Below are 18,814 nucleotides of genomic sequence, written 5' to 3'. Positions count from 1 at the left end.
GTGATGTGATGACAGGATCACTCTGCTTCCAACAAATCCACATGTATAGAGCTAAAATAACTAAAGAGCTGGACACAAACGCATCCTGACCTCTCCTCGTCTTGTGCTAACATTACAATAAGCGGTCTGCTTTCTAGACTTTGTGAGATGACTCTTATAATGAATGTGGACCATTTTCATAACATCTTGAATCACCATCTCACTTTCATTCCTACATGCTTGACTGAACCATAATTACCATTTAAAGTGGGACAGGAGTGAAGAGAGATCTTTGTTTGCAGCTCGGGTCACGCATGGCAGCCAGCCGTTCTTGATTGCATGATTAGATAAGGCCAGCCGAGATCAGTGAAAACTTTAGTGCGATCTCAAACACAAGAGCTCAGTTTCTACTTTTCCATGTTTATCTGTGTACGTACACATCTTCTAATTGCTCCTTTAATTCACCTTCAACTCCACATGAACGGATACGGCAGTAATGAAAACCATTTATTTGAAAATGTGCGATAAAGGGGAAAAACCCTACAAAGCTAGCGTGGTTGTTACACATGATGTACGGAAAAATCAGAGTTCTGTTTATGATGACGTGGCTCCATTAACAATAACGGATAAAGAATCTTAAAAACTGGCAACAAATTCAAAGTTGTCACATATCTGAGACGCAAATCAACAGTTTTCACTTCAGAGGACCGAATAAGAGCGATCAAACACAAAGACTGAAACACGCCTTCACATGGTCGAATTTTAAAGGGTCTCATGTTTAGAAAAACCAAAACGCTCTGCTTTGTCACATGACAGAGGTTTCAGTCTATCAGCTAAATGTGGCACTCTGATTGGCTCCTGAAGGAGTTTGAAGATGAATACGAGCATCAAAAAAAAACAAAACCAACCCCATTAAAGCCCTTACATTGCAGTCGAACTAGATATGAAGAGGTAGAGAATAGAGAAAGAAAAGAACTAGAGAACAGGCGTCTGTTATAAATTCTTGTACTGCATCTGATTAAAAATACAAATTTCGATGGTTTTATAGGCAGAGGTCTTCAGTCTGCATCCTCCTCCTCCGACTCGGACTCTGAAGGAAAGGAAACATCCGTCACCAGACGCGTCAACTCGACGTGCATTTAGTTACTAACATTTGGAGAGACCATAAACACGAGGCGCGTTTTGGGGCGTCTCCCATCAGTGGCAGACAGAAACGAGGTGCTTACCTTCCTCTGCGTTCTTGAGCCATTCAACAAACTTTTTCATCTGCTCAAGGAAAACGCTTTTTCCTTTAGCTTGGTGGGCTTCATTGTACCACTTCAGAATCGCCTCCTCGCTCAAGACATCGGCTGGGAGAAAAACACACAAAGATAAAAACGAGAACATAAAACAGAAAAAGAAATCATTTCAACTCGACGCCAACAGCACAGATGCGTCCGCAGGTGCCGGGAAAACAAATGTCACCAGGCAGGTTGATGACATCAATCAAGGCAAAGTTTTGGCTATAATCTCTGGCCATCTGGCATCAGTCGCACAAGCCTGCGTCGCTTCCTGCCGCAAAGTAAACGTCTTTACTGGTGGGAACAGGAGCCTTATGGGCATAATTAACTCACCTTTGTAGAGCAGTACGACGATCTTCTGAAAGGCCTTCATGAAGTGGATGTTGTCATAGCAGTACTCCTGGATCTTCAGCAGCAGCGTGAGCTCTGAGAGGCCCTGGGAGGTGAAAGCCTTCAACAGCGGGCTGTATTGCTGAGGATGGAAACCAGGGAAAAGCTGGAGTAAGAGTTTTACCACTGTGAAAGTTTCACACACAGAGTGGGAGGGGGAGATGCTTCTGATTTCTCCCATTACTTCCACTTTGCCTTACTAAATCAATTATCTTCTCTGCCGAGTTCAAAGCCTACAGCAGCGCGGATTTTCTAACATCTCCGAGGCACGATTTAAGAGCGACACCCGTACGTTTCTTTAGATCTCTCGGATCGTGTCATAACTGCCGTGGGAGAGAAGAAGAACAGGAAGAGCAGAGCGACGCAGGTGTCACCTTTAAGTGTTTGATGGCTTGTTCCGTCACGAGCTCCTCCTTCTTGTTCCACTCCACCGAGCTCATCACGCTGGACCAAATTAGTCCGATCATCGTCTGCTCAGAGATGTTGTTCTTCTTGATTTCCTCTCGGACGTAAGCAATGATCTATAAGATCCAAGCCGAGAGACGGAGCAAACGTTACTGACAACGCAGCCCAACCACGGCAGACATTACCTACAAGCACCCCGGCAGGGTACAGAGGTTGGCAGGAGCAGACAATATGTTCAGGCTGAGTGGATTTCAGGAATTTGCCATTGATCCACTGCATCCGTTTCCTCACCATTCCTCAAGACAAAAGGGTGACAGGTCAAGCAGAAAGCAATCTTAAGTGCTACTACACAGCGGTGTGCTGCGAGGAGCGAGTCTGTGTAAAAGAAGATGGAAAACCACGAACACTTACGTCTTTGAGGGGCTCTCCACATGACATCAGATCCTCAAGCTCTTTCTGCAGCTCTTTGCGAGCACCTATGGACTGCTGGTTCCTGGCAAAGTCGGAAATCTCCTTGAGCCCGGCGTCTGTGAAGTACTTTGAGAAGTGCTCGCAACTCCGCTTGTTGGCCGGGAAAAGTTCCTGCAAATTTACATAATCAAACATTGAAGCAGACCCCATTCATCTGAACAAGCCTTCATCAGCAATTAGGAGGCCTTTGGTGCGGTAGCTGCTGTGACTGCCACAATAGTTTGAAACTATTCAATTTATGCAGAGCCGTAATTAAGCAGTCATATTTAGAATACGCAGACAGGCCGCTGAGCGGCATGGGGAAACGCCACTTCGCCTAAGCCTCGTAGAGATGTTGTAGCGAAGATGTCGTTCTCACCATAAGCCTGTTGTCCATGCCAACCTTTCGAAGACTGGCAGCAACCGAGTTGATGTCCTTTTCAGAAAGCCAGGATTTGAAGAGTTTTACAGCAAAGCAAGGCGAAACACCTGAACAAATGCACAAAAATGTGAGTCAGCTGTTACTGACAGACCTGCCAGGATAAAGAAAGTCAAAGTAATCCGCCGGTAAACACAACACCGAGGCTCTTAACTGGAAAAATGCCACAAACAAGAAAACATTCAAGTGTGGACCAACGGGTAAATCAAATAAACATCTGCATCTACAAGATAAATAAAAGTGTATGATGATCAAAAAGGTAAAACCATCAGCATCCGTCGGGTCCTTTCAAAGAGCGCAGCAGTGGATGCTGATGGATTAACTCATCACATCTATTAGCTGTTGTGTTTGTGGTTAATCTCTTCTTCTGGTACAACACAGACAACCGGCTGACAACGCCCACTCAAAGCAAAACTTCACAGCACCATCTGCACCTTTTACTGCATTACACATTAATAATACTAGCATGTAACAGGAGCACTTATTTGCACAGAAATTAGCGTTACTCCATTACTCTGAAGCTTTTTTTAAAATTGCCTTTTCATTAGGGGGGCTGCGAATGGAAAATATTAAGCATTCCCTTCATGCACGTGTAAAATGTAGTAACGTAACGCAGGCGCATCTTTCTAGACTTTCACAGACTCGTGCAGTACTGTAAGACCTCAGGTTCTCTGTGGCCTGGCCATGCAGCTGCTATCAGCATGCACAATATGCAAACTGTGTCAGAGGGACAGACGTTAGGCATCTCTGTGTGTAGCAGAGCAAGTCCACTGTGTGACCAATTACATTGACTTTGGTTACTCAGGGGTGGACAGCTTTTTTTAGAATATATTTTATAATTTACCTATATTTGTAAACAAAGAGTGGAGCAGACAGTCCTGAAGCAGATGTTTGACACCAGCTGCTTTAATGGAGATTCCCCAAATGTTTTCTTTGTGCGTTCAGTTATTTTAAAGACTCGTCTTTGGAATCATAAAGGATACGACTTCCCATCGCTGACTTTCTTTCAGGGAAAAAAGGGAGAAAATGGATTCAAATGTGACTGATGACAAGTAAATGACGAGAGAAAGAACAACTTCCACAACTCAAATGGGAGGATAACATCGCAGTGACAATGTTTAATATTGAAAGTTTAATAATTTAGTTCCACTCATTGAGTTTCGGCCCTGCTGAATGAGCAAAATGTGAGATTTCTGCAGCATTTTTCCCCTGATTAATCCCAGCAGCTGAAAACAGACACGTCTGCAGGCATCAAAGGCTTTTCCATAGTCTCTGACTAAAATGAAAGCCTACATACTGTCAACACTCTTTGCATGACTGCCCGTCCCTCTGCTACTTCTACATTAATACCTGCAAAGCATTCAGGCTGTCCAGATAAAGCAAACAGTGCACTGTGTGTGTACAGGTCCTTAAAATGTCTGATAAATGGTGGCTCGGGAAGAGAAACCGTGAACATAATTCTGCACACAGACCGAGTATTAAAGCCGAGTACCTTCTTTGACCAAATTCTCATTGAAGAGGCTGCTGAGAATGGATGCAGAGATGTTCCCGTTGGCCAGCAGAATCCCTGTTAGCATGGCCAGCTTGTTGCGCTCAGACTCTGTGAAACCCTTGAGAAACAGCAGCAGCTGTAAAACAGTAAACATACAGGCTGAACCACAGCAGAGGCAAAGCTGTACTCTTTATATTTTAAACTGAAACAAACTGCTCAAGATTTCAGCCACGACCCGGTCAGGCAGGTCAGGTACCTACGTGACCCGGCTATGCAGAGAAACAAACCTTTTTGATCTCCTCTTCAAATCCCTTCTCCAAGTATTTGTAGCGCCTAATGAGCTTGTTAAAGACCTAAAGGGGGAAAAATTGCTTTATTATCCATAAAAACAAATGGATATTAAAACGTGAACTGAACACAGTGGTATTCACCTGTGCATATGCCTGCATGGTCTCCATGTCCTCTTGTGCTTTGAAGAGACAGAACTCTGTACAGGTCATGTCATCTGACAGCGTACCCCCGGGGGCTGAAATTAAACACATATTCATGTCTTAGGCGCATCACATGTTTCACCTCTGCTGATCACTGTATCGACATCAATTCAAAAACAGGGGGGACACTTGTGCACGCCAGTATTAACCTGAAGACCCAGAGAGCGCTCGACTGGGGGACACATTTTATTACCATGGTATAATGCAAAGTTTAAAAGAAATGCCTGCAACTCACCCAGCATTCCACCAGCCACCAGGATGTCGAACAAAGTCTCGGCATAGCGTCGGTAGTCAAGCTTTGCACCAGAGGCATCAAGGAACTTTGCGACAGCTTCCAAATCAGTGCCAGTTTGGTTCAGACCCTGCACAATGCTCTCCTGAAACTGGGAAGGGTCAAACCTCTCCTTTTCATCTGTGCAAAAAGAACAAAAAGACAAATTAGTTCAGTTCATTTTTTATTTCAAATGTAAACATTCAGCATCATTTCGTGATATCATTCCATTATTTTGTTTGAAAGGGAGTAAGCAGAAGTATACACTTGTTTGGCTCTACCCCCACAAATTTTACATCTCATTCATTTAGTTTTCTTTTAGTCTTAAACAAACAAACAATGAAACAAAAGCAAAACAAAACAAAAATCATCACATTATAGTTACTTTCATATAATAAAAGACAGAATATGTAAATTAGCAGATTCACAAATACTGAAACAAATAAACCAAAACATCCCAATTACCGTCCTGGGTTGACCCCATTTTCTTCAGTCTTAAATTTGTTTTTTATATTTTATTTTAAACTGGTATATGTTGTTGCTTTCTTTTATTTCTTATGTTAGACCAGGGGTGTCCAACTCAAATACACAGTGGGCCAAAATGCAAAACTGGAACAAGGTCGCGGGCTGACGTTAATATTTATTGAAAAAAAAATCTTCCTCCAGATTTAAGAATGAATCTTTTCTTATGGACTCAAACAAGTTTTGCTGAAAAACTGAATATGGAACAAGCAAAGCTTAATACTAAACAATATATATATATTAGCTGTATAATACCAGTAGGCCAGCTCTGATAATAATTTGGTATGGCTTCGTGGGCCAGAGTTTGACACCTATGTGTTAGACTGTTCCATAATTTAACTCCCACTATGGAGATAACTTACTTTAAAAAGTATGTCTAACTTTAATCCACCAGAAATTTGGAGTCAATAAATAACAGACAGACATTTTAAAAAAATATATTTCTCTCTCTAGCTGGAGGCTGTAAAAAAAACTTTTTTCGAGTCATTTGGACTTGTTGGTGCGTTTTCAATCATTGTCCTGGTGTATAACACAAATGTGCTTGAGGGCATGAAGTAGTGGCTGAATGTAATCGTTCAGGACTTTCTGGTAGAGAGCAGAAGTCGTGGTTCCATCAGTTGAGCAGGTCCTGAAGTAGCAAAGCAGCCCCATGCCATCACACTCCCACCACCATGCCTGACTGTTGGCATGACGTTGTTTTCATGAAATGCTGTGTTAGGCCGGTTTTATGTCTCCACCCGCGTACATGATTCTGAGAGGACAGAGGGGGAGAGGGGTTTTCACCCACCCCAGATGTGCGTCTGTGCGGTCACCCAAGATCCTGGAGGACTGGATGACGTAAGCAACTAAGTGATGTAAGTGTGATGGAACAGAGCAAGGAGCAAAACCAGAGTTCACCCAAAACGGGAGGGCCATGAAAAAACTTCAAAGGCCAAAAAATAAAGCATGAAAAGCAGAGATGGTGGCTGCAGTGACCTTTTCATTGTTTTTAACGCTGTTTCACTTCAACTCTTTGTTTGTTAGAAGGTCACAAGAGAGCTCTCTGCAGGCATCTGGGCAGTCCTCAGATCAGAGCAGACAGCGAACGCACCGTCTGCTCAGCCATAAAAACAGCTTCAGTTTTACATCAGATGTAACTGAGCCAAGTGAGGCCTGCAGTTCTTTAGATGTTGCTCTGGGTTTGTCTGTGACCTCCTGGATAAATCGCTCATGTGCTCTTGGAGCCGTTTTGGTAGGCCGGTTGCTCCTGTGAAGGTTCACCACGGTTCCAGGTTTTCTTCACGCCGCTGATGGCTCTCACTGTGATTCACTTGAGTCCCAGAGCCTTACAAACGTCTCTGTAACCTTTTCCAGCCTGATAGATGTTTTGTTTTTCAGCTGTTTCTTTAGCTCATGGCATGATGTGCTGTTCTTTTATTTAAACCTGCTTCACTTACCAGACAGCTTCTATTTAAATGAGTGGTGGGCGATCGTGGCTCAAGAGTTGGGAGTTCGTCTTGTAATCGGAAGGTTGCCGGTTCGGGCCCCGGCTCGGACAGTCTCGGTCGTTGTGTCCTTGGGCAAGACACTTCACCTACCGCCTACTGATGATGGCCAGAGGGGCTGATTGCCTCGCTTCTGTCAGGGCAGCTGTGGCTACAACTGTAGCTGCCTCCACCAGTGTGTGAATGTGAGTGAATGAATAGTGGTATTGTAAAGCGCTTTGAGGGTCTCGAAATGAAAAGTTATTTAAAACTATATAAATGCAATCCATGAAATGATTTCTTGGTTCAGCAGATCTGGCAGTGTGGGTGTGGCTAGTGAAGCTGAACTTAGATTTCATTTAAAAAAAAGAAAAAAGAAAAAAAGGGGGACTCAGATAGTTCAGATTTTTGGCATGATGAAGAGCCAAAAGTCTTTTAAATACTACATATATTTTTTTCATATTAAGTATTTGTTCCCAGTTACAAAACGTTGGCAGAGAATGTAAAAGATTAAAAACAGGCAAATTTTGGTACTGCCGGCCTGCATTATTGTAGGGTCTTTGACAATATTTGTAAGTCAAAGACTAAGTGGTTGAGATTTGGTGCTATATAAATAAAATAAAATAGAATAGAATTGAATCAGAACTGAAAATTGGCATTGGTTATCTGCAAGATTTTTTTGTTTTAATTATGGCATCAAGGTTGGCGTCAATCCAGGATTTCACAATCTGTGCTTTTCCATTGCTGGTAGCATGAAAAGCTACAGGGACGACAGGCGGGCGTGATCTGTATATCCTGATGAAACCACCTGTGTTTAATGTGACCAAAACAAAGTGATGCTCGGCGGTTTCTCACCTCTTTTCCGAGTTTTGAAACGCTGGCCTGTTAGCGTAGGCTTCTGCTGCCTTTGATTACTCATAAAAACACTCTGCAAGAAAAACATAAATGAGCTCAGGGTGAGGAAACAACAATGGGATCCGTCCGCACAGTTCCACCCATGCATAATCAAATCTGCATGAATCATACAAATGTTGTGTGCATGTGGGAGCGCAACGTGAAACAAGCCAGATGTTAGCCACCCCCTTTATTTGTTTGGGAGGGAAGGGCAGAGGCTGGTATGAGCCTTCACCCCTGGGGATGTATACACACACATATACTCATACAGGTATAAACAACAATGCTATTTACCATAAATGTTAGCGGTAACCACAGTTATTAGCATCGTCCACGTCACCACGCGTGCTAAATGTACGAGCAGCAGTGCATGCACAGCACCATACGAGGACATTTGTCTACCTTCGTTCATTGTCATGATACGAATCTATAAAAACAGCACTTTACTCTGTACATATTATAAATATCACCCCAAAAAAGGCCAGCTGTGACAGTCTATATTTATCAAAGCCGAGCGAGCCAACTCTGGATATCTGACTTCAGATAACACAATAACACTGGGGCAGTGCTAGCTTGCTGCTAACCATAATCCATTTTCCTGGAATTTCCATCCGCAGTGTCGCAGTAAACTGAACTAGTGCGAGCAGCGCTCGGCTCCACAAAGAGAAAAAATTAGTCAGAAACTCACCGAAATCCTCTTTAAGAACAAAAACAGTCCGTGACAAAGAAACTAGTATAACTGGACTCCAGTACAACCAGTTCTAGGGAAGAGGAAGCTGTAGACGTAACCGCGCGTGCGCACTAACGCAGTCTATTTGGGTCGCCACACTTGACTGAAGAGCGAAATTTAAGCGGTTAAAACCAAATAAATAACATGCAGTGATACTGCAGGTCTTCTCTGGATGCAACGCAGGAGTGAGTGATATTTAAAAGAAAATCTGGTTTAAACCCCAAATACCGTAAAGTCCGAATCTGTAAATCAGTACAAGAAGAGACAAACAGCCCCCAACAAAATCACAAATATGAGTTTCCTGTGCACAGAGAGCGACTTTAACCATTAAACTTGGCCCATAGTTTCATTAAAAGCTCGTCAAATCGTCGTTGCTATGTAGTATTAAGACACAGGAGGGGGGTATTGTGCTGTCGGGTGGATGGAGTGTCTGTCTATATATAACGATGAAGGAAAACTTTAATGTTGCTTCACACTCACCTCGTAAATCTTGGTTTTATTCCCTAAAGTCGTGTGGGAACTTCTTCAAACAAGTTTGGCCAACTATAACCTAACCAGTTCGCCTTTTTACAGTTACTTATGTGAGAATAATTTAACAGATCATAATACCGCATAATGAAAGTTCACTTTTAAACAATCAAAGTCCAGTTTACTTTTTTAAAATTCTTCCAAGGCTCAATGTCTCTGCAGCAAACCGCCTCTTTCCTCCGCACAGGAGCCATGGAGCAGTTAAAACAGCTCACGTTGCCTGAATGTTTAGTTAGTAAATATGAGGAGGAAGCAGCTCGCTGTTTGCTTTCTGACTTGGATGTTTCGTTAAACTATCATGTGTGGGGACAAAAGATGAAGTGGCATTGTTTCCGACGACACCTGAAGGCACCACCTCCCCAGCGCTGGAGGTGATTAGGGGACTCACTGGACGAGCTGACTAGCCCAGAGCCGCCTCTCCAGCCACTCCCTACGCCCGGCAGTTTCTGCGCTCTCAAGTCCATCAGAGCTCCATTCAAAGTGCTGAGATTCGGATGAGAGCCTCTTCCAGCCTCATCCAACACAGGCAGACACTAGTTAACCCAAAGACAGCAGGAAGGGCTTCAGGAGCCTCTCCTGACTTGGAGAATCATCCCGGGATCTTTTTTTTCTTGTCCGTGGAGTGGATTTAGGACAAGAGGGAGCAACTTCCACAGAGCTAAAGCGGTAAGTTGTTCTGGATGTGTAAAGCTTTTTTCTTCTCCGTTGGCTCTGGTTTATCGCTGTTACATTTTCGGAAACTCTTCAAAAGTTAACTTTCCATTTCTTTAGATCGCCTGCTTCCCAACTCATTCATTCCTCCCCTCTCCGTACAGGAGGGGGTTGGGGGATAAATATATACGTTTTTATTTTTTCTGTCTGTTTCTCTCTTTCTCTCTGTGTGTTTCTTACTTTTCTATGACTTGGGGAGAAAGCGCAGGAGGGATTTCGTTTAATGTCTCTTTCTTGCTGCAAACCGCGGCTCATTCAGCAGTATTCCTGAAAACCGTTGTCGCTAATTGCCTACATCTGCGGGCAAGAACCGTCTTTGTGGCTGAGCGGAGCCAGAAACCCACTGCAGACCCTGAACCAGAGGACAGCAAGCGCCAAACGAGCGTTTTCTGGTGCTGCTGTCACCAAACGCTCAGCTCTGTGTGTGAAATGGCAGATTTGATGACCCATGCAGAGGACGATGAAACTCTGGAATCATTTAAAGTTTTTTTCCATTAAAATATCCTTGCATTGCCCCACTCTATGATCTGTGGAAATACCTGGATTAAAGGTATAGGTGGGCTTAGCCCTCAGTGCGCCCCCGGTTTCAAGAGATGATAATGGATAAAAGTCGTCTCTGAGGAACATCCCAAAGTTCCTCCTGGACAAAGTGTTTGTTTTGTGCCGGAGTCTGCTGTGGGTTGGGAACCAGCCTGGAACTCGTAGAAGAAGCGAAATACCTCATAGGAAGGAAAAAACAGTTGCTTTAGGGGGAAAGCTGCTTGGGGTGCTGCTTCCCTTAGCACATCTGTAAATATAGTGTTCAGTGCCGCAGAAGCTGGAAATGAGTGTTAATGGAACAGTCAAGTCCAAACAATGAGCAACTGTTGCTTCACTGCCTTTGATGCAAAGTTGTTTTTAATTCCCGTCTTTTCTTTTTTTCCCCAACTCCTAATTCCACTGGTGAACTTGGTGTCCCAAGAGGATCAGATAAGACCTTTTAAAAGAAGAAGAAGAAGAAAAAAAGTTGGTATCTTTCCCTTTGTGGGTTGCCACAAATATGTCCCACCTCTTTTGGCCAGATTCTCAGTTGGGAAACCAGATGGGAACTTTATTACCCGCACTGATCAAACAAACAGTGATGTAAGCTGAGTGTGAGAGGTAGTGTGTGGTAAGCCTTCAGAGCTGCAAGAAAGACTCCTGGAAAGAAAAGTAACAACCGTTTAGCTCAGCTGGAAGAGGGCTGCGTGTCGGCCGTTGGAGTAGCTCTGCTCAGCGTGAGCTTGTTGGGCAGCTTGCATCAAGTTGCCACAGTTTTGTAACATGTGCCAAAAGCCTCTTTATGAACACTGGGGCGGGATGCTGTGGCCTAATGCAGAATGGATGGCAGTTCAAAGTCCCCCAGCCAGCGCCATGGTAATGAATGGTGTTTACACTTCCCTGCCTGTGTAACCCGGTGTAGTGTGGCGTGTGCTTGTGTTAACCATGCATCAGCTGTGATAGAGGGAGGCCTGCATGCTCCGCTGCCTTCAGCAGCCTCTCGTGCAGGGTGGGGATCTGAACGCTTGAAGCATTAAAAGTTCCACATCCACGTCACGGCCTCATCAGCATGGTGACAAATTGGAAGCCCATTATTGTGATTTTTCTCCCAGTTTTGCTTTAGGTGGGGAGGTTTTTTCTTTCACACTTCATCTTGAGTTTACTGTCCTAACAAAGAACTATTCTCAGTGCCGTGCAACTCTGAGAACTTTCCACCCATTTGACTTCGCGGCTCAAACTTCACTTCCTCAGTTTCCCAGAGGAGCCAGAGTAATAATGCCATACGTTTTTATTTCTCACCGCTTCATCAAGTCTGCTGCAGCTGCTTTCCCCATTCCCTTATTATAAAGGGAGGCAGACAACACTAAAGCAGCTAACTCAGAGCAGCCTGCAGGACGGTATATGAAAGTGCTGCCGTTCTCCTGTGCGCTTTTATTTAATGCCCAGAAGCGCTTATTTCAATACTGATTGAGTGCTCGCGCTGAGGTTTAACCCTGATGATAAAGTAACAGTAGTTGATCACAATAAATGCAAAAAGTAGAAAATCTGAAATCTGCTCCATCATAAGATAGCTTTTTATTGTCCTTGCACAGTCACGTTGGCACTAAGCACAACTAAACACAGTAAACATTAGAGTGGATAAAGTTAGATAAGATAAGATAAGACTTTATTGATCCCACAACGGGGAAATTTTTGCGTCACCTCAGCTCAGGTACAGATATCAGAAGGAAATACAATAAGTACAATCAATGAAAAAAAGTAAGATAATAGGATGCCAGTGCTCTGTGTTGTTTAGTTCGGTTGTAACTGCCATTTTTCTTGTGATGAAATTTGAAATGGTCTGTAAAGGCTGGTCCGCTTCACCTGGTCAGTGCACTGTGTGTGAGTCACACCGAGCTCTTGCAGCGCTGACCTTTTGAAGGAGCAGAAACTACTGAATAAAGTCCTCTATCGGAGCTTATTATCTGCACCGTTTACTTTTATCTTAGCTTCTCTGTTGGAATAAAAATGAATAATGATTTCCAGACACTCCGACCTCTCTGTTGCAGATACTTCTGTTTAAGCTGTGTGAGCGTATTGTCTCATTAATAAACGAGCTGAGCTTCCAAGCTTACAGATGGTTCGTTGGGAAGTTTGGAAGCTGTGCAAGCTGCACAGACTTATTTAAATAACTTTAAGTACAACAGAAAGAAGATTTCAGTGGGGCTGAGATCACAGCAAATGAACGCAAAAACCCAATTTCAGGAAGTCTCTGGTGGTATTACCAGAACTTTGGCTGCTTGTGTCATGAACATGTAAAGCCCCATTGCTCATGAGAAGAAGCTGACTCCTCCAGTTCTCAGGGTTTGTGGAGTAAACATTGTGTAATACTTTGTCATCTTGATTTCCAGATACAGGCCTGCTTCTTGCCTGACTGAACGTCCTCATGTCTGCCTGCACTTTGGGCTGTATTGTAAATAAAGAACAGCATTTGTGTGTGTGCTGCAGGTTCATGTTGGACCTGGATTGTGCGTTCGGAGCTAATGGGGTCACATTTGTGTGAGATCTCCTGTTTATCATCTAGTGTAAGGTTCAGTTTCAGCGTCTGTGCTGTCACAGCGGCTCTGGGCCGTCGGCGTGCCGAGCTTTCCTCACACAGATCTGCACCTGGAGTGTTGGGGACCCAGGAATTCCAGTTCAGTTTCCAGGCAGCTGCTTGTGTTGAGCTCCTGTAACCCTCGCTGCGTTGTCCTGCCCTGCTCTCTGGCACGGCCCCATGCCACGCTGCTGCTCCATTAGGGAGGGCTTTAATCTGCAGCAGCGGCAGCAGCGTGCCATGTTGTGACTTTTCTGTGACAAAGCTGGACTGATCTGCGGGAAATTTTACAGAGTATTATGCTGCATAATGGATGTTTATTATCATCTGTTCAATGCCACTATATTCCCAAACAATTGCTCCAAAGGCAGCGTCACGAGACCCGTGTCTGCGATTATATCAGAGGCCACAATGCAGAGCCTAATTGGTCGACTGTCCTGGAAATACTGACATTTTCAAAACCGTTACAGGTTTCTCAGCAGCGAGTTCACTGGCTCCGCTGCGTCTCCAGCGTTGTCACTATTTGTGTTGTGCATGCCTGTGAGTGCCTGCACGGCTGTTGACCTTTGTTTGGACTCGTTTTTCTCTCTGAAGGGCAGAAAGAACATCAGGACCTGTAAATATTAAATGTACTTCTAATGGTGATTTTTGTATTCGTGTTTCCCCCATAGCGTGATCTGACTGAGAAATCTAGGTCAATGTCAGAGGCACAAAGTAGAGCACATCTCATATTATTGCTGCGACATGCATCCATTACTATCAGATCTCAGATGATAAAATCTCTCACGTGTTTTATTTTTCTGTACAGACACTTTGCTCCTTCTTAATGCAGCACTTTAATCTGATGGACTCGTAGATGAAATTCTGATTTAGAAATTAATTCTGAGAGTTGTGTCAGAGGCCCGGAGTCGTGGGTGTGCTCTATCTGCTCCGCACATCAAGCTTCATGCTGCGTTAACAAGCAGGGGTTAAGGCAGTGCCGCTGGATGGCTTTGAGTCTGCAGCACGTCACTGACAGCTGATGATGAGTCATGAAACATCGCCGTCCCGAGAAGTTTTAGTAAAAAGTGGTTATTAGGCTTCGATTAGCAAATCACTCAAAGTCCTCGTGTTACATCTGCAGTAACGTCCTCGCTGAGCTCCGACCGTGGGAGACTTTAAGTTTTGATGTTTTTGGTGTAATACGCCAAATTGATATGATGTGTAATCACAGCCACGTGCTGCACACAGGCGCTGTGCCAGTGTGAGCGCGCTCAGTAAAGGTGACTGTGAGATACAGCCTTGCATCGCTGATCTAGATTTGAGATGAATGACAGCTAAACCATACCGGGGCATTTGATGCTTAAACATGCACAATTCAAAAAGCACCAGAGAGAGAGTGACAAAGCTGGGCACTACTAATCTGGTTACTCCGAGGAAATTGGCAGAGGTTAATACGAGGTCATTCAGGTTTAGGCTGATTAAATCAGTGTGTTTATATCAACCACAATTTTAAAAAATCGTCTTTTTTTTTGCCCTTTATCTGTGACAAACCACAAAAGTCAGTGTTTTTCGTGTTTATCAGTATAGATGATATAAGTTTTATCCCCCATTTCTCTCCCACACAGCAGTAAGGATAATCCCAGGAGTTTAATCAAAGCCGTCAGGTTTTCTCTCATTCTCCCTCTCTTGGATGTAGTACAACATTTAGCAGCAGGCAGCAATTCCCATTAATGGGATTTTTGTCACAGGCTGTCTGGAAGCTGCTTCTAAATGTGGGGTAGTGGGTTATCAGCCGAGGATGTCCAAGATGCAGACAGATGCCACATTTTTGGCACTCGGGCAGCTTTATCTCCCAGGTCAACACGAGGCGTCAGCATCTGCTTTTGCTCAGAACGAATAAGCTCCCTGCTTTAAACACTCGTGTTTAGTAGCAGACTTTCAGTGTGGCGTGGCTTTGCACTCGCTGCCATGACCGTCCGGGCAATCAGTTTGCAGTAGATGAGTATTTAACTGGTTTGGTGTAATTGGATTGACTAATATTGATTGTTGCAGGCTAGTACAAAATCCCCGATGCTCTGGATGCTCAGTAATTACAGAGGAGCTATTAGGTGTTTTGTAAACTTTGGTTTATTTACACGTGCAGGCTTTAGGAAGTCTGCTCCTCTCTGAAATGTGGAAATGATCCAAAATGATATTTATTGATTTGCAGCAGAGCGGCTGCATTATAAAGTCCTACATATAAGCAGCATATGGGCTGAGATCACAGAACAACTGACTGCTGTTTTTCATGCCTCCAAAGAATTTTGCAACTGTTTCAAATGTAAGTAATTATATTTTTAAAGTGCGCTGCAAACCACTCGAGCAGCTGGTCGACTCGAGCCATCACTGGGGCTGCTTTGGCACGAGGCCATCAGGCCAAGAGGAAGTAACCTACTTATGAAATATATATACTTAAGTAATCACATATTTCTCCCCTTACTGGAGCCTGCTAAACCGAGATGGGGTTGATGACATCATTAGAGGCATTTCAAATGTCTTGGTTTCCTAAATAATTTTTCATCCATCATCGTTTTTTTTCTTTTCAGTCTTTAAAAGTTGTCTCCGTGCTGAGTGTGAGAGCGAGTGCTGCTGGAAACAGACTCCTGCCTGCTGCTAAGAACTGGGCAGCTTCTTTATGGGCCAATAATAGTGTGCCCTGCGGGGGAACACAAGCCAGGGAAAAAGTGAAATAGAAGTCTCCAGTTTTTTCCAGAAAGTCGTGCTGTTCTTACGCTGCGGCTAAAAGTCGGTTTGACAGCTGAAAAATCTTTTTTTCCTTTTTTGGTGAAATATCCGCCCCTTCCTTTTCCGCACCTCCAACAGTTTCCAGTCACGTATCGGATCCACGGTTGAAGATGCGTCTGTGTCCGTGAGGCACGACGATATTGTTTCTGTGTTTTGAGTGTCAGACGTCGCCTCGTTTTCGGGCTGCTTCTGATTGCCACCCACGACGCTTCATTCATTCCCAATGCTCCAATGCTGTCTAAAACATCACAGTGCATTATGCCCCTGTCATATTTTCATTTGCTTCAGAGCACGATCCGTTCTGACTATTCAGAAAGAGACGTCTGTCCTACCGGCGAACAATAGACGACTGCATGGCCTCATCTATTGGTCTTGTGTGGGCAGTCTGTCACAACAGCAGACATTAGGTTTTTGGTGCAGCAAAGCCCTGAATGCATCCCAGGCCCCTCTTTTATCTCCAGCCCTATGGCGTTGGGATTACTCTCCCAAAGGAGACTGGACTGAAAACTGCCAGCCGCAGCACAGTCTTTGTCACAGCCGGGACTCTTTTCCAGCCGAATATTATATCACAGCAAGCAAAGCAGCACAGGAGAAAAGTACAATTCTCCAGTGGAGTTCATGGGACTCGTACGAAACCCCGAAACAGGAGGAGACTCCAGCTGAGCAGACACCCACAAGTCAGGGGCAAAGTTGCTTAGTTATGTAAGTTTCTATGGGACATTCTCGCATGCCACAGGGGAGAAGGAGACCTATTAGCCAATCAAAAGGCCCCGCTCCGCCTCTGGAGGCAAACTCTTGCCTTCCACACATGTGTACCCCTGCACTGAGTTTATTTACATTGGCTAAGTTTAGGACTGTTTGTTTTCTAACGAGAGGACGCCTCTGACGAGTTTGCTGGAACGTGATGCACACAAAGACAAAAAAAGGATCTGATAGGAGACACAAGGCTGATGCATTCTGTGCTTTTTCTTCCATATAAAACATGCAGTTCTGTGCTTCATGCACACTTTACGATATAAAGGCCCACCAGGATTACTCCAGAGCCTTCCCCTTTTTCTAAATGAGTCTCTAATGTATGTTTCCTTCTTATATCCTTGCAGGGGGGGACGACTACAGCCAAGATGGAGGTGAAGACGTCACTTCTAGACAATATGATTGGGGTCGGCGACATGGTCCTCCTGGAGCCCCTCTCTGAGGACTCCTTCCTTGGCAACCTGAAGAAGCGCTTTGACCACAGTGAGATCTATGTAAGTCTGCTGCTTCCTACATCAACGAGGCTTAATCACACTGACTTCAGATAACGTGGAGAAAAAGACGGGCTCGTAGCAGAGCAACAACACTGCTTCACTCTCTCGCTCTGAACGCTACAGAAGGCTTCTCCTAGGAAATGCACAGATACTTTTCATAACTCTATTGTTCCTCCCATGCTTCACTTATTTCAGTGTTGGCTATACAAGTAGTACAGAAACAGAGACCGCAGTAAGAAACCAATCAATAAATCAAATCACGGAGGAATGTAGTCGGTGCCCTCAAATGAGGCATGAAATCCAGAGCTTAGGAGGAAGGAAGGCCCGGCAGTCTAGCTGACGACTTATCTGTAGAAGAAGGGGATTGTTGAAGTGGATCCACCGTATCAGACAATTGGTTCTGGGCTTTATGTTGTGGCAGCGATTCTTCTGCTTTGTAGGATGGCGGCCATGTTCAGTGTGAAGAATATGTCTGGTTATTCTCAATGCTCTTCTTCAGCTCTGTCAGTGGTGAAGAAGTTGGAAGTTCCCTGTTTTGTTTGTTTGTTTTCTTCATACAAACACCAGAGTGTTACTGTGAACACGGAGCTGTGAGGACGTCCTGGGTAAATGCACGGTACTGCCTCACGCTGATAAGCTGAGGATCTGTTGCTGTCTTTGTTTTCTTCCCTCTGCTATTCATCATTAACATTGTTTTCCCAGGAGACGTCGCTTAGTTCGACTTTGATTAGATGTTGTGCACTTTTTGAAAGTAAATGGGATTTTACTACCTGTGTGTAACACTGAGCTGTGACACCATGAGTGCAGTTAGCTCAGGGCTGGGCAACAAGGCCTTGAGGGCCGGTGTGCTGCAACTTTTAGATCTCACCCTGGGTCAGCACACCTGAATCACACGATTAGTTCATTACCAGCCTCTGGAGAACTTCAGGACATGTTGAGGAGGTCATTTAGCCATTTAAATCAGCTGTTCTGGATCAAGGACACATCTAAAACCTGCAGGACACCGGCCCTCGAGGCCTGGAGTTGGACATCCCTGAGTTGGCTGGCTGTAAAACTAAAGAGCCATGAAGAGAAACTCAAACCTGAGATGAATGAAGAAAGGAATGACCGGCTGTCATTAAGTTACTTAATGTGAAAAGTAGTGAGTTACATCTCGAGTTATGTATTCCTCTCACACTCCAAGGAAGAAAAAATAGAATTCAGCTGAAAGTGAAGATTGGAAACCGTTAAAGTTCAGTAGATATCGCTGCCACCCTAACCTTTAAATGCTTTGTCCGCTAATCGTCCTTCTTCTGCAAAATGATTAGATTCAAAAAGTTACTGTGATTTTTGTGATCTGAAGATGAAGCCTTTGTGGTGACATTTTGAAACCATAAACTCAGGTTTTCCCTGTGTGGTGCTCAGAGATGGGCAGTAACGCGTTACTGTAATCTGATTACTTTTTTAAGTCTGGAGGTAATAAAAGCTCTGCTCGGTTCAAAATAAACTAAATCCACCTACCAGCACCCAGAGATGGTCAGTAATCTGATTACTTTTTTCAGGTAACGAGTAAAGTAAGGGATTACTATTGCAAAAACGGTAATTAGATTACCGTTACTTTCCCGTAGGAACGCTGCGTTACTGCGTTACTAAAACCGTGGGTTTTTTTGCGAGAATGTCTCA

The 18,814-nt window shown here is 44.1% G+C and overlaps 2 protein-coding genes across 4 annotated transcripts in view; one reads left to right on the top strand and one right to left on the bottom strand.

Annotated features, from left to right (window-relative positions):
- Nucleotides 1–473: 473 nt before the first annotated feature.
- Nucleotides 474–8,977, bottom strand: LOC102193119 (basic leucine zipper and W2 domain-containing protein 1-A-like). The gene is made up of 12 exons (XM_005743749.2): nt 8,765–8,977; nt 8,038–8,110; nt 5,162–5,338; nt 4,867–4,961; nt 4,723–4,788; nt 4,436–4,571; nt 2,884–2,993; nt 2,466–2,636; nt 2,024–2,170; nt 1,593–1,731; nt 1,206–1,328; nt 474–1,069 (listed from the first exon to the last, which is right to left on the bottom strand). Exons 2-12 carry the CDS (start codon nt 8,099–8,101, stop codon nt 1,038–1,040), a joined length of 1,260 nt encoding a protein of 419 aa, XP_005743806.1. The 5' UTR covers nt 8,102–8,110; nt 8,765–8,977; the 3' UTR covers nt 474–1,037.
- Nucleotides 8,978–9,879: 902 nt separating this feature from the next.
- The window catches only part of myo1b (myosin IB), a 53,023-nt gene continuing 44,088 nt past the window's right edge, over nt 9,880–18,814 (top strand). For all 3 annotated transcript variants that reach the window (XM_005743748.2, XM_005743747.2, XM_005743746.2), the window contains exons 1-2: nt 9,880–10,000; nt 17,006–17,152. In XM_005743748.2, coding sequence (XP_005743805.1) covers nt 17,027–17,152 — 126 coding nt within the window. In that variant the 5' untranslated portion in view covers nt 9,880–10,000; nt 17,006–17,026. The remainder of the gene's footprint in view (nt 10,001–17,005; nt 17,153–18,814) is intronic.

The sequence above is a fragment of the Pundamilia nyererei genome, unplaced genomic scaffold, assembly GCF_000239375.1.
Source record: "Pundamilia nyererei isolate P.nyererei 1_Seehausen unplaced genomic scaffold, PunNye1.0 scaffold00135, whole genome shotgun sequence".
NCBI lineage: Eukaryota > Metazoa > Chordata > Actinopteri > Cichliformes > Cichlidae > Pundamilia > Pundamilia nyererei.
This window is presented reverse-complemented; position numbering and strand designations above follow the sequence as displayed.